Raw genomic sequence first — 15,740 nt, 5'->3', positions numbered from 1 at the left:
AGAGAACGAGTGGTTCAAGCTCATAACACACTCTCCCAGCCAGGTCTGCAGGGACCCCCTCAACAGAGTCATCAACATCAGCATTGAAGTCTTCTGGGCCACGACTGTGTGCATAAGGAGGGAGATAAGGAGGGTGACAGATGCAATCACAAGCATGTCTTTAAAGTTGCTTGATATAAAAGAAAAAGTGTATCTTAGTAAATAACATCAGCTACGTTTTTTTTTTTTATTACCTTCCGTCAAATGCTCTATTGCTCCTGTCTTCCATATCTGGCATTATTGCTCCTCCAAACCTATTAATAAACTGAACCACGGTACCTGAAAAGCAAAACAAAGGAAAAACATTTCAGTTGAATCAATTACTGGAGGAATGCAAAGCAACTAGGTCAATGTCATCTTTAGACCTGCATTATCAGATTTATTTTGGGCCACTTGGGGGCAGCACAACAAGCTGTAAACTTAACATTGACATATTAACCCCCTCCAGAGCGAGGAGCTACATCAGCATTAACTTTGTATTCAAGTATTCAGGTACTAATATTAATCGTCTGCCAATTAGTGCTGGGCAGGTCATGTCATCATCTTTGTGAGTTACACAATATCTTTTTTTTTTTTCATTCTTGAACGTCTTGGGGGTCAGTGGAAACAAGATCTAAACCCAACACTGACGCATTATAACTGCGAGTCCCAGGCCATACAACCAAATCAATGTGCTGAAAGATGAAATATGCTCTGAGCTGGGGAGAACTGCACAGTCGAGAGATAATTATCAGTTGGTTTGTCACTACAAGCTGTAACTTTCAAATTATAATTTCAATGATTACATTGTTAATATCAATATATTACTTGGTGCAGCTTTAAACAATCTAGACGCATTATATAACAATAAGACAAAGGGGGCATTGGGGGCATTTTGTAATATGAAAGTGTGTATTGCTGCAACTTACCAGCACCCCACCTTCTCCTTCTCCAGACCAGGTAACCTATAACCAGCACAAGTAGCAGCACCACAAGCCCACCCATAACCACTCCTAAGGCGACTGAGGAGGATGTTGCTGTAGGGGTTAAAAGATCAAGTAGAAGAGTTGGTGATGGGGAAAACCAGCTATAATAACACGAATAAACTCTCATGGGCTCTTTGGATCTTACCGACTACAGTTACTTGGAGTGACTTGGAGGGAACAGAACAGAAGGACCTTGAGGAGATGTTAACACTGTAGACACAGTAATACTCTCCTTGGCTTTTATAATCTATCAGTGGGAATTCAAAGGATGCCAAGTAGAAGATTGAGTGGCCAAATGGTGCTATCGCTTTAGTGATGTTAAAGTTAGACTCTATCAGATAGAAGAAACCTCCAGGATGTCTGGAATGAGTAGAGCAAGTGACGGAGAAGCTGCTGCCTTGGGTGACGGATATTTTGTCAGGGCTGTAGATCACCATTGCATGAGGAGATGTCAGGGAGATGCTGGGCTTCTCCAATTTCACTACAGAGTAGAAGACAGATTTTTACAAACTCGTTTAGATCATAAAACATGTTTGCAATCATTGCAGTCAAATGTACGACAATCATGTTCAACTGGACAAAGAAAGCAGACAAGTATTGACCTGTGATAGAGAGATCTGCAGTATTTCCTTGAGGATAATAGATGACTTGATTGGGCAATTTCTTTTGATATTCACAGAAGTATGAGCCCGTTTTGCTGAAGTCCACTGTGGGGAAGGTAAAGGTTGCAGCTTCGTTCTCAGAGAATCTTTCCATTTTAAATGAGTCTTGGCTCCTTTTCAGGACAAATGTCCCACCCAAGTGTTCTGTTACTACAGTGCAGGTGATCTCAACTCTGTCACCCCAGTTTACCTCTGGAGCAGGACTCAAAGTGATTTGGGGAGTCTGTAGAGAACCTGTAACAGATTATAAGTTGCAGTTGGTTTTGTCATAACAGCCCACGCAGCTTCATCTCCCAGTTGAGAGGCAATGACTTCACTCACAGATAAAAAATGAGCTAGATCTCTTACCTGAACAGATAGCGCTAGCATCTTCACCATGCCCGCAGTTATTTTCTCCAAAAACGGGATGCCTACAATGTGTGAGAGCGGCCTCTTCGCCTGTACACACCACATCATCAAGCCATATTGGACCAGTGCCTTGGCCAAAGTGGGCACTTGCAGGAGCGGAAACTGCATGACCACAGCCAAGCTGTCTGCATACCACATTGGTATTGCCCATTCCCCATTCATCATCACACACAGTTCCCCACTGGCCTTTATAGAAGACCTCCACTCTACCGGAGCATTGACCTGAGCTGCCGACCAACCGAATCTGTGCTGCATATGAAAAAAAGTGTAAAAGTGTAGTTGACTTGCATATTTGTGTGTTAATACACATTCATTCTAACACACAAAGTGAATGCAATGTATTTTGAAAGTACCGCTTGTCCCACCATCATATCAAAAGCTAATTTCGACAGCATAAAGGAAAAAAGGTTGACTTACAGAAACATAATGATGTGGAATATGACTTGGTGTAATATATGTCACCTTTGTCATGCAAATGAAACATTAAAGCAATAGTTTGACATTTTAGGATATATTGTAATTAGCTTTCATGTTGAAGGTTAGTTACAATAAATTTAACTAGCCAGCAGCTGGTTAGCTTAGCTTAGCATGAAGACTGGAAACGGGGAACCAGCTAGCCATAATATCAGATTTATAATTCACAAAGGGTAGCTGTTTCACAATTTTCTTTCCATTGTCTTTATGTTAAGATAAGCCAACCAGCTGCCGGCTCCAGCTACTTATTTACTTTGGAGAAGTGAGAGTTGTATCAATCTTCTCATCTAATTTTTGACACCAAAGCAAATTAGTGTATTCCCTGAAATGTCAAACGTCTTTAAGGCATGATTGTAGGTATATATAATCATTTTCAACTCAAACACTGTTTTTACTCTGTACGTGTAAAAAAAATACATTTGTGAAACAAACGCTGATAATTTTATCTTATTTGTTTAACTGTGCGTGATCATTTTGAATAGATTATTTAAAAGTCTTTACCTGCACAGAGAGCGCCAGCATCGTGGTCGTGTCCACACCCGGCTCCTCTGAAACCTTTGAGTGAGCATTGCTGAAGAGATGTCACATTGTCAAAACATGAATTGCTAGCCTCGACTACTGATCCAATGCCTTGGCCAAAATGGGCACTGCCGGGAGCATTCACTATATTTCCGCATTCCAGCTGGTCACACACCACCTGAGCTTTACTCGTGGTCCAGTCGGTGTCACACACCGTTTGCCACACGTCGCCATGACGAACCTCTACTCTGCCAGAGCACTCATCCCTACCATTGGCCAAGCGAACATCCAGACTTCCTGTAAAGTCAAGTAAACTAAAATAATTATACAGTATCAGACATTTAAAATATATTTGAATGTAGTCAAAGAAATGGCAGACGAATAATATTAAAACAAGAACACTAATGAAGTATACCTTTAACAACATGGACATATTTAGGTGACATGAAAGCAACTAAACCGAAATTAACTAGACATACTCTCTAATCTGCAGAGGAAGAGCAGAAAATGTTGCTTCATCTGGACCATGTTCATTTTTCCATCAAGTAATGTGAGCGAGAGATTGAAAGCGGCGATACAGTATGTAGAAACAAGTTTTATGAAAAATTGAAAAACCATACATAAAATAATACAAAGAATTAGGAGAGATACAATTTAACAACAATATGTTTTTTCTTACCCGTGCAGACGACACCAGCAATTGAGGTGGCGTTGCAAGTGTTGTTTCTAAATGGCCTTTGTTGGCACTGACTTAGTGTTGACTCCGGTCCATTGCATCCAATTTGATTGATCCAGGTGTGTCCTGTGCCATGGCCATACTCGGCAATGGTGGTGATCTCATGAGTCTTCCCGCAGCCCAGCTGTCTGCACACCACATTTGCATCATTCACATCCCAGGATTCACCACACACGGTCCCCCACTGGCCTTTGCCGAAGAACTCCACTCTTCCAACACAACGATTGAGCCCATCGGACAACTTCACATTACCTTGAAATGACAGTTATATGAATGTTAAGTTCAAATGTGGTCTATGTTTCTATGTGTGTACTTTTTTGGTCATAATTGAAATGACCCACAATACATTGTTAGTCGATGCTTCGTCCAATTTGTAATTTCAGGACCTCTTTTATTATTCTGTGACTACGTTAGTTACTCCATGACATGTCACGAGGTAAGCTATGGAGTAATGAGGTTGCTGGTCGTTTATCTACTGGACTCATTGCTTTGACTTTTGATAGTCTGGTCATTTGTCATATTGTCATATTGTCTTGACCCGTTGAAGTGAGGTAGTTTAGGCTAGCTAGCCTCCCCTCCTTTCAGAGCCTAGTGATAATTAGTTTGTTAAACAAACGTTTTTTAAGTTTGCAATATATTGTTGAAGGAAAGCTGCCTCATAAAGCTAAAAGAAATTACTTGAGTAATTTCATAAAATAATTACATTCTTTGTAAAAGAGTGATATCGATTAACTGTCAGTTACTGTTCATTTTGTCAACAGGTTGGAGCCGAAATAGAGCGAGTGCAAGCAACATGTCCCGATGTGTGTCATGCGAGCGAGCATGAGATTGTTTGTTTTCCCAAATGAATCAATAAAGATGTCCAAACCTAATACGTGCGACGTGTCACTTATTTGAAAAAACTATCTTTTGGCAAAGTTTCACTTGCACTTGCTCCACCTCAAACCTGTTGTCAAAATCAATCTGTCAGACTGTTTATTTGTGTTTCTTGTGCCATCCAGAAGGTGTTGTCTGTCTGCTGTCTGCCTGATTACATGTGAATGCAGCATGACGCTTAATGTTAAATGCTGTTTCCACGCAAATGTCCAAAAAAGGTTTAGCCAAATCTTTTTGTTTTAAATGCCGTATCATTGCAGTTTATATCTCCTTACACAATAAGTGAGGAGAATTCAAATCTAAATTTAAGTTCCAGCCTCACCTGAACATTTGACAGATGCCTCTTCAATGCGATCCTGGCTGGTCCTGATATGTTCTTCCAGTGTGCACTGTGTGAGAGAGCTCTCTCTACCGCTACAACTGATCCTATACCATTTAAGTTGTCCGCCTTGGCCATATGATCCTGAAAACTTGACGGGATCTCCACAGTTCATCTGTCTGCACACCACTGCAGCTTCATTCATTCCCCAGTTAACATCAGTTGCTGATGACCATTGTCCACCATGGTAGAACTCCACCCTGCCTGAGCACTGGTCAGTCCCATTGATCAGTCTAATGTGAGCTGGAACGCAAAGGGGATAGAATCAGCCACTAGTTGGTGTTTGGACACGTTTGAAAACAATACCTGGGATTCAAATTGATATTCTGGTTGATACACTGTAGTAGAAATAAATGTAATACAACAGTTTAATTCTTGACAATATTAAGCTAAATAGTCATTTGAGGCATTAGGGGTGACAGTTGCAAGTATAACACTGTGTGAAATTAAGTAAAAAACCTGCTAATAACAGAGTAATAACTAAGATGATACCTGAGCACACCACGCCAGCATCTTCACCATGGCCACAGTTATTTTCTCCAAGGGTGGGATGTCGACAGTGCAAAAGGGACGTCTCATTACCGAAGCAGCCTACATCATCCAGCCAGATGTCCCCTTGGCCTTGACCAAAGAAGGCACTGCCTTTGGCTGTCTGAGCTGTTCCACAGTCCATGGCTCTGCACACCACCTGGGCATCTCTGATGTCCCACTCATCATCACACACTGTTCCCCACTGGCCATCATGCTGAATCTCCACTCTACCAGAGCATCGGTCAGTGCCATTGACAAGCCTTAGTAGTGGAACACCTGAGAACAACACCACTCATGTTACAGGTACTCACGAGTTAAAGTCAAATCATGAAATATTAGGCTTTCAAATGTACTCAGTTAAATAGTTTTATAGTTACTTATTGCCACCATTACCATTTAATGCACCGATCTTGTTTTTAATGACCACATGTCCTTTGCTATTCTAATTGAACGGTGCTTCAGCACAGTATGTTGCTGTATTTTGTGTCTTACCTGCACATGAAAGAGAAGCACCTTCACATCTCCCTGTGTATTCTTGAAGTGTGCATTGGGAAATGGAGCTCACATTGCCAGAGCATCTACTTGTGTACCCTTTCAGTCCGCTGTCACCAAAATGGAAGATTTCTTGGGATTGTTTTGGTAATCCACAACTGAGCTCCTGGCACACCACTGCAGCCTCTTCATTGCCCAAGTTGTTACACATTTTTCCCCATTGGCCGTCATGGAAGACCTCCACTCTGCCAGAGCAGCGGTCAGTCCCATTGATCAGTCTGACTGATTCTGGAAAGAAGTATTGTATTTAAAATGTTAAAATGTAAAATATTAACATTTCATTAATGAAATACAATATGTTCACATGATAGGATTTGTGGTAAGGATAACAGACTAACTGCTTCTGAATCTGTGATATTGCACCAAAAACAACTATAAAAAGGAGGAACAGCAAAGGATGATTGCGACAGGCTGCGGGAGGATTTTGTAATTTAGTTGTTTTTTAGTAGAAATTTGAAAGTAATGTTTAAGAAAATTCCTCAATAAATATCAGCAGGGCGTTAACTGCCGATACAGCAGGTGCATATATAGCAGACATACATGCAAAATCCAATCAATATTTTCCATAAATATCTGTTCATGCATCACCATTGCACACAAATGCCCATTGTGATGTCCAAAGTAGATAAAACAAATGAGAAAGAAGCAGATAAAGCTTCTCAGAAATCTTCTCTCTATCCGTCACTGCACAGGGTGGATCCTGATCTCGACGGATGCCCTCCCCCACCTCCACCATATGCGGCCCCACCCCCCGGTCCAGCAGCACAGCAAGGTTCGCCCACACCAAGACAGCCTGACTTCGACCCATCTTCAACCAGCACTCCTGCCAGCAACCTCACGAGCACGATCTCCTTCGTCGCCAACTTCATGCAGCAGGTCACACACGCCATGTCCCAACTAGGCAGCCCAGATAAGTCACATGGGCACCTGGGGACAACTGGAGGCGCAGTGAGAGGTTCCTACCACCACCCATATGACACCAGAAGTGGACGATTACCAAGACCAGACTACTACGCCAGACTCCATGTTGTCTTCAACGAGCACAGCGTCCTTCAGGAGCCTGCAAACAGAGGAGATGCAGCAGGCAACTGGAAGTGCCACCTCAAACAGTGCTTCCTGGGTGGACTGTTGCCACCCTTCTCTGCAGGAGTAAAATTAAGTTGTGTTGGTTATGAAGAAGCCCGCCTCACTGAAATCATCAGACATGTCAATCATGCTGAAAAACAAGACGCTGCTGACAAGAAGAAGAACAATGAGACCAAAGAAGAGCAGCTGCACATGGCTCAACTGACCATGGTCCAGGCTGTCCAGAGCATGGCCATGGGCCAACCACAACAACAACAGAACCAAGGGGGGGTTCAATTTTCTACAGACGTGGCAGAGGCAGAAGACAAGGAGGAAGAGGTCGTGGTTTCCAAGGACGACCTCCGCTGGAGAAAGACGAGCGCTACATCTGCCGCAAAAAATGACATTGGGCAGCCGACTGTCCACAAAGAGATGACAGCTGTCCCAGGGGCCACAGGGACGCTGGATGTCTGACTGAACCAAGATCAAGGGGACATGCGGACAGAAAGGGAGACATCCTACTGCAGCACCAGAGAAGGGAAGTGAGCAACACACAGCATACACAACGAAGAACAGCTTGCTTTTACTAACCACACATATACACCCACACAATAGCAGTTACAGTTATTACAGGATGCCATACAGCACTTAGAGAAAATGACTGAACCTGTACCAGCTGTAGGAACTTAAATATTTACTGTCCCTATGACATTTGTTCATCATGATGACATGGCTCCACCAATTAGAACTAAGCATACATTTTTGTCCTCACAATGTTTTCCTGTAAATCTGCTAGGGAGAGATCTTATGTTGAGCCTAGGCATTAGCCAGATATCTGTACCAGATTGTCTTTAAGTTGTTAGCAATCCAAAAAACAATGTGTCAATGATACAGTCCAACTACCCCTCTGTATTTGTATCAGTGGAGAATTCCTCTCCCCGTTGCAACACACCTGACAAACATGGTCCATGATATTGATGATATTGATACTCACTGAGGCATGTAAATACGCCAGTGACAACTGGTAGCAGTTGCCTTACCCCCTTCTGCCTCCAAACCACTCCACTCCCTCCAACCAGGAGACTTTGTTGTGGTAAAGGACTTCAGGAGAAATCACTGGCAAGCTAAGCGTTGGTAAGGACTGTTCCATATTCTCCTCACCACCCACACTGCTGTAAAGATGGCAGAACGAGCGACCTGGATCCAAACAAGTCACTAAAATATTGCTACTCAGATTGCACCAACGACAGACTCAACCACCACTACAACATCCTTCCCTAATACCAACAACCTAGAGCGATGTTGGTCCAGATTGTGAGCCCCATTTTGTTTGCATTTGGCATAAATCCTATGTGTCTGCACGTGTACCTTGCCAAATGGATACTAGTGTACTGTATATACTTATTATTGATCAATGATGTGATAAAAAGGGGGGATTGTGATGGCAAATTTCCACTATGACTTATCTATCTGTTTTGTATTGTCTGACCACTCAATGTTTTGGCCCTTTTTGTTTTAGTAAGGTTAATAAATCTCATACATGGTCAGTGAGCGTCCTCTCAGGTTGAGTAATATTGTGTGTGTGTCTTAATCAGGGGCATGATGTTGTCATCTTAGATAAGGGGCTGAATGGGGATGCAATCAGTGGACCATTCAATGGTTGACCAATGAGTGGCCACTGTTGTCCAGATGTCCTAGTGATGAACTCCTCCTACCCCACCATTTGCTCAAGGCCTTTATAAGTCGTACACAACCAACACTCTGGGTTCTTCCTCCTTCGGACCGCATTGCATTCTGTGTGACGATTGAACCTTCTCTGCGCAGAGAATAAATACTTTAAAGACAAACTTCTTTTCTCAATGTTTCTAAATTTCAGTATCATAGGACTCACTCGGTACTATTAAATTGTTTTTTCCAGCACACCATATGGGAATGTCTCTTGGATTTCCATTTCAGTATTCATTAGAGATCAAAAGAAAGAAAAGAAAAGATAACTGTAGTATTTCCAGCTCTTATTTTACGTCATGATTTTCCATGTTTCTTGTCATATTGCTCTGACATTGAAAATTGGGGTGCCGTCAGACTTTTCACCAACCGGATTTCAGTAGAATACTGTAATTGAAGTAACAGTATAGTATTTGTTACCTGAGCATACAACACTGGCATCTTCATTGTGGTCACAGTCATGTTCTCCAAAACCTCTGTGTGGGCAGTCGGCGATGGACTTCTCATGACCAGTACACTCAAGATCGTCCAACCACACCTGACCGTGACCTCTGCCGAAGTGGGACTTGTACTTGACCGAGAGAGCACTCCCACAGTTCAACTCTCGACATGCAACAGTTGCTTCCTGCATCCCCCATCTGTCATCACAAATCGTTCCCCACTGTCCATCATTATAGATTTCCAGTCGGCCAGAGCACCGACCAGTCCCGTTCATCAGCCGAATTGGTTGACTGTCTGTCAGTTGGAAACAAAAAAAAAGCCAAGGGCATGTTTATTTAGAAGCCATCCAAAAGAGCAACTCTAACTACGTAAAGTTCAACACAAAATGACTGATGTTGTCTTAACAGATGGATGACTTACTTGAACAGACAACAATGGCATCAACACAGCTCTCATTGCTTTCCTGAAGTGTGCATTGTGAGAGGGAGCTCTCATTTCCAAAACAGTTGGATTTAACGCTACCAAGTCCAAGTGCCTCTCCAAAATATTGCACTTCAGCCTGAGTGACCGGAGTGCCACAGTTCATCTCTCGGCATACCACGTCAGCGTCTTCCTTGCTCCAGTCACTGCTGCACAGTCTTTTCCAGTTGCCATTGTTGTAGACTTCCACTCTGCCACTACACCGATTGCTTCCGTTGAGCACCCTCACATGTTCTGCAAGTGATGTAAATAGAAATTTAAATAAAATCAACAAATGTCCAATGTTTGCAAAATCACGCAAGCTCTACTAAAATTCACTATTAACATATACTCATATTTGTACAAAAATAGTGTAAAAACTGCCATTTACTGTTTTACGGGATGTTATCTGTTGTACTATTTCTTGGGTCTGAGCAGTTGCCAGGCAACCAGCAGTAAATTACTGCTCCCAAACTGATTATGAAGCCAGAAGTTTCTTTGTTTAGCTTAGCTTAGCATAGCATAAAGACTGGAAAGCTGATCTAGCTCTGTCTGATGGTAACAAAAATCTTTGTGTTCTTGTCTGTTTAATCTGTACAAAATCAATAGCGACAAAATCTCTCAATTAGAATAATGTTTGTGTTAAGCTCATTAAAGGCCTTTAAATCTTTGTGTTGTACAGTAGCATGCACTAAACTAAATATCACGCTTGACGGTTTTAATACAAAACTGTTGAATAGCGCAAATATTGTTAAAACATGCAATGACTACCCCAGGTTCAGAATATTTTCAGAGGGACATCACCACTTTTACACAGTTCAGTTAACTTGACACGAGGAGTAGTTTATTAAGAGGAAGTGCATTATGGGCAATGCAGGATCCAGCATTTTTGGAGCTTGACTCATACCTGGGACTGAAAGTCAGGACATCCCCGCATTAGCAGCTTCATTTTTGACCGCCATCTTTATTTTAGTGCAATACTAAATTTCAGGACCACGACTTTAAATATTTAAATTATTTAAAATATCCCTCAACATTATCAGAGCAAAGCTAAGCACTCATGTTGCTTTGTTTGGTTTACCTCCCATCTCTACCTCCTGCCCTTTGCACTTTACATTTGCAGCAGCAGGTCATGTGCTGACCTTGATGTGCTGCAACAACATTACCGCCACAGATAGCAATCATCTTAAAGTAAACCGCAAATTGTCAACTGACAATAAAGTCGTTAGGTCTTTAATGCAATAATATGATCAGTTGCTAAAATAAATGCTGCGTTAGCTGTTTTTCTCAACAGCTTGTATTTTCCAATTCCAAGTGACAGTTCCTCATTTAAGGTCTAAATTGAGGAAGGGCCTTGTAATGCAATGTTTTATGATGCTTGATTAAATGAGCCAACTGTGACTTCAGGTAAATACTTAATTAATGTGTAAAGCCAAAATGTAACATTTTGGGAAATACACTTACTTACTCACTAACTCACTACTCACTAACCTACTTACTGGCGGAGTTAGATCAGAAGATTGATACCACTCATATTTACTCGATAAACATAAAGATACAGCCATATGCTCAGTCTTACCTGAACAGACAACCCCAGCATCTTCAGTGTGGCCACAATTATTTTGCCCAAATGGTCTGTGTGGGCACTTGAGGACAGACGACTCGCTACCAGTACACTGCACATCATCCAACCAGATCATGCCCTTTCCCTCTCCAAAAGAGGCGCCTGTTTTGACCTCAAGAACTGTCCCACAGTTTAACTCTCGACAAACCACGTCAGCGTTGGTAATGCTCCACTCATCATCACACACCGTTCCCCATTGGTCTCTGTTGTAGACCTCCAGTCTACCAGAGCAACGCGAAGGCCCGACCAGCTTTATTTTGTTACATTCTAGAAATGAAAAAAGCACAGTAGCTGTAGGTTGTGTCATTATGAACTCAATAAGGAAAAGTCCCCTTTCATTAAATTGGAGTGTAGAAATCTAAAAATCTAATTAATGCTTGTGTTTTCAGGTATGAAACATAAATAGAACTTACTGACCTGTAATCAGTGGTAGACCCAAAAGACCTAAAGCAGAAAGGAAAATGCTCAGCCCAGAGATTTGTCATGAATATTTAAAATAATATTGTCCAATAAATGCTGTAACGCTGTAATGTCAGCGCTGTGATTTATCAAATTTGTTACGTATCAAGACAGGCTCTTTGAAATGTACCATGAAGTTAGAAAAATACACACCTCATAATTATCCAACATCAACTTTGTCAAATTTATCAAAGAAAGGACATTTGAAAAAATAAAAAAACTGTTTAAATCATAAACTGATATTTTTCTACTATGAGACCTTCACTTCTGTTTAGTGCATATTTTTCGTGGTTTCGTGAGCATGCAAACAAACTGTTAACTGAACTCATGTGATTTGATTTAAGAAGTCAAGAAAAGAAATTCAAAAGGAAGAAGTCAATTAAAAAAAACAGAAACTTACCTATTGATAGATAATAAACAAAATGTAGTTTTTTAGCAGTAATGAAGATCATATTGTGTCTTCAAAGTAGATCAAATGCTGTCGAGGTACAGAAGAAAAAGGTATTGTTAAAAAGGGTGTTTATTCACTGTCTTATTTGTCTTCGGCAGAATAAGAGAAGCTATAGATGATTTTTGGAAGCATTCCAGTTCTTTCCAAAATCTGCAACGGTGATTCAGTAGCCCTCTTACCTTTTAAATCCAACAAGTGTGGGCAGCTGTTTAAATGAGCTCACAATTCAAAATAAAAAAGATGATCCTATCTGAAACATCAGATCCTTGATTTAATAATTAATTTGCATGCAACATAAAACAAAAATGGCATTTTTCATGTTTGAATTTGATGTATGTCATGCATCAAACCTTTAACTGTTCAGTCCTGGTTAATATTTCAGCATTATTTACTCATAATATAATGCAATACATGGGTTATGTTGCAAAACAATCCAGGTCTTTATTATCAATACATGCTCATTATGTATCCAAAACCTCTGTTAGGTTACATGCACCAAACTTTGACATTTAAAAGGAAATATCATATTTCACAAATCATTTTCTTACCTTAAAAAATAGTTTGATGTCGTTTTTCTGCTCATCTGAAAAACAGAAAAATGATGGTCGGAGCCAAGAAAACTTAATTCACTTAGGTTTGTTCCTTCACAAGCGCGCTGCGGGACAGAACCAGTTCTTGTCCCACATCTTACAGACAACATGACTCATTGGGAGTGGGAATGGTGAACACTTCCCCTTGTGAAATTCTGAGCCTCAGTCATTTTTGTATTTGTTCAGTTCCTATAGACCTCAAAATACTGCAGTATTGTGTCTTCATTTGAAATGTATATCATGTGGAGAAACCAGAATATCACCGCTGCACTTTTGGAGCCACAATTTATGTTGCCAGAAGAACCCCAAACATTCTCAAAGTGCCCCAAAAGACAATCTGGAACAGCCAGACCCAAAATTAATAATTTCAAGGAATGAGTTCATATTTCTGTCACGGTTTAGGCTTTGCCCCCTGTGTTCCTGTGTTCCTGTGTCTGTCTGTCTGTGTCTGTGTGTGTGTGTGTTTCCCTTGATTGCACTCATCCTACTCACCTGCCCAGTCCACCCAGCTGCCTTCAATCTCCTCATCACCCCACACATATATACTCACCTGCTTTCCATGTTCTGGTTGTCAGATCCTCCTTGTTCGTGCCCCTGTCTGTTCCAGTCTTGAGTCTCCCTTGTGTTTGCTTGATGCTCCAGCGTTTGCTCCTGGTTTGTTTCTTTGCCTTTGTTTTGTGATTTTGGATATTTTTGCCTGCTCCGTTGGAGTCGCTTTCAGTTTGTGTTTATGACTTTTAAAGTAAAAACCTTATTTTCAACTTCACCTCGTCTCCAGTGTCTGTGTCTGCGCTTGAGTCTCAGATCTGCCCCTCGGACGTGACAATTTCAGTATAAATAAATAGCATACTTTCACCCATTAACAACTGCTGTATTTTTATTTTTAGCTAAGTACCATGTGTTATACTGTGTTTTTTATTGGGGATGTGTACTGTACTATTATGCATATATTTGATGTACATTAATTCTGCAATTCAGCAAGTTTTGGGCTAACTCTGGCTCATTTATATATATTTTTCTATTGATCATTAAGCACTCTCCCTGTCAGACTAATACAATGCAATAAATGACATTCACAGCAAGTATATCTATTATCTGTTGGCCATGGTTATACCTATCTGTTTTAATTATTTGTGTCAATGAATGTATTTTAAATGTTTTTATGTGGTTTAAGCTTCAGTTAGTTTTCCTGACATTTTGTTCTTACTGAACAATTTCATGAGTCTGTACGTGATGTTGCATAACTGACTTGTCTATTCAGCATTTTGGGTTGCTGTGTTTGGCCATCAGTTTGCACACATAGTGAATTTGCATCCTGTCGCCATTTCACAATATGCCCTCAAACACCCTCTTGATGCTGTAGTTTTGTCACTTTAGTTCAAGTACATCCCGTACATGCTCATTCACATCTTAACTAGCAAACAACTCCTTTGTTTTCCACATACTGTATGCACAATACACAAGTATTTTTTATCTTCTAAAGGAGAAGAGAAACGCTCTCATAGAACTGTGGAGGGATATTGAGCTGTTCGTTGATGAGCATTTTGAGTTGTTATTTTAAGCCAAACAGCATTTTTTACAACAACCCTTTGACTTGTCAAAGTAAGAAAAGCCACAGGTTTTTACTAACGACATTAACGATGACTCTGTTCTACTCAGGTGTCCCTGTTCATCTGTTTACTTACCTACTTGTCTCCTCAAGACTTCAGAATAACTCTAAAATAGTAATACAGTGATCTCTGTCTTCAATCAGTACTCTCAAATGACAGAACTGATGATACTGAGGTTTGGACAGCAGGTTAATCACATGGTGATATCTGATGGTAAATTGACGTACAACTCAATCAACTAATCCAGGGCAACGGGCCAATGAAAACCTGACTGACAGGGCAGGGTGATCATGTCACAAGCAGGATGATCGTCCCACAAGTTCAAAGACAAGTTAATGAGGAACAGATCAAACGTGACTCTTTTAATGAGAAGGATTTACACAAGTTAATAATTCCTTCCTGTATTTGATGGTGTATAGTGTGTCTTGGATGCTGTTTTGATCAAGTTTAATGCTCCCTAATCTGCAGGGTGTAATCAATCCAAAACTCTGACAAATAAAAAGGTGCAAGTGTTGTAAGACATACAAATGTATTGATCCGATCACATACAACAAATAAAGACATTTTTTCAAGGAATACAAAGACAATGTAATCAGTATCTTCCCACAGGATAGTGGACCTTAGCTTTGTGATTGGTAGAATCTCGCAGAAAAACAAAAATCACTTCAGGAATAAGTCTGAAAATAAGTGTTGCCCGTTTAAACAAGTGTCATGTATGTTATTCAAAATGACATCTTCAGTGGTCCCTTCTCTCTTTACTGCAGTGATGTAGAAGTGTAAGTCAGGATGTGTTGATAAACCGATCACTGTTTGGTGTGGTTTCTGGTGCAACAGACTTAAAACTTTCAGCCAGAGAGTCATAAAACAGCCAGGTGCTATGTTACTCTTTAAATTTAGTAAAATTGCATGACATAGGTTATTGATTCCTTGAGGCATTTGGTAATCACAAGAGAACGAGTGGTTCAAGCTCATAACACACTCTCCCAGCCAGGTCTGCAGGGACCCCCTCAACAGAGTCATCAACATCAGCATTGAAGTCTTCTGGGCCACGACTGTGTGCATAAGGAGGGAGATAAGGAGGGTGACAGATGCAATCACAAGCATGTCTTTAAAGTTGCTTGATATAAAAGAAAAAGTGTATCTTAGTAAATAACATCAGCTACGTTTTTTTTTTT

At 40.7% G+C, this 15,740-nt stretch overlaps 1 protein-coding gene across 1 annotated transcript; it reads right to left on the bottom strand.

Moving 5' to 3' along the window:
- Positions 1 to 4: 4 nt before the first annotated feature.
- LOC116377139 (deleted in malignant brain tumors 1 protein-like) lies at positions 5 to 12,814 on the bottom strand (the record flags this gene model as incomplete). Its single annotated transcript, XM_031838704.1, has 17 exons — positions 12,545 to 12,814; positions 12,315 to 12,392; positions 11,873 to 11,899; positions 11,411 to 11,722; positions 9,793 to 10,086; positions 9,352 to 9,666; positions 6,082 to 6,369; positions 5,551 to 5,865; positions 5,002 to 5,301; positions 3,747 to 4,055; positions 3,050 to 3,364; positions 2,015 to 2,323; positions 1,607 to 1,900; positions 1,150 to 1,485; positions 948 to 1,055; positions 234 to 318; positions 5 to 104 (listed from the first exon to the last, which is right to left on the bottom strand). Coding segments are annotated over exons 2-17 (3,759 nt in total), but the record flags the coding sequence as incomplete, so codon positions are not given.
- Positions 12,815 to 15,740: the final 2,926 nt, after the last annotated feature.

This window comes from Anarrhichthys ocellatus, unplaced genomic scaffold (assembly GCF_004355925.1).
Source record: "Anarrhichthys ocellatus isolate YVR2014 unplaced genomic scaffold, GSC_Weel_1.0 scaffold935, whole genome shotgun sequence".
Classification (NCBI taxonomy): Eukaryota; Metazoa; Chordata; class Actinopteri; order Perciformes; family Anarhichadidae; genus Anarrhichthys; species Anarrhichthys ocellatus.
Note: the sequence above shows the minus strand (reverse complement) of the source record. Positions and strands in the feature narration are given on the sequence as shown.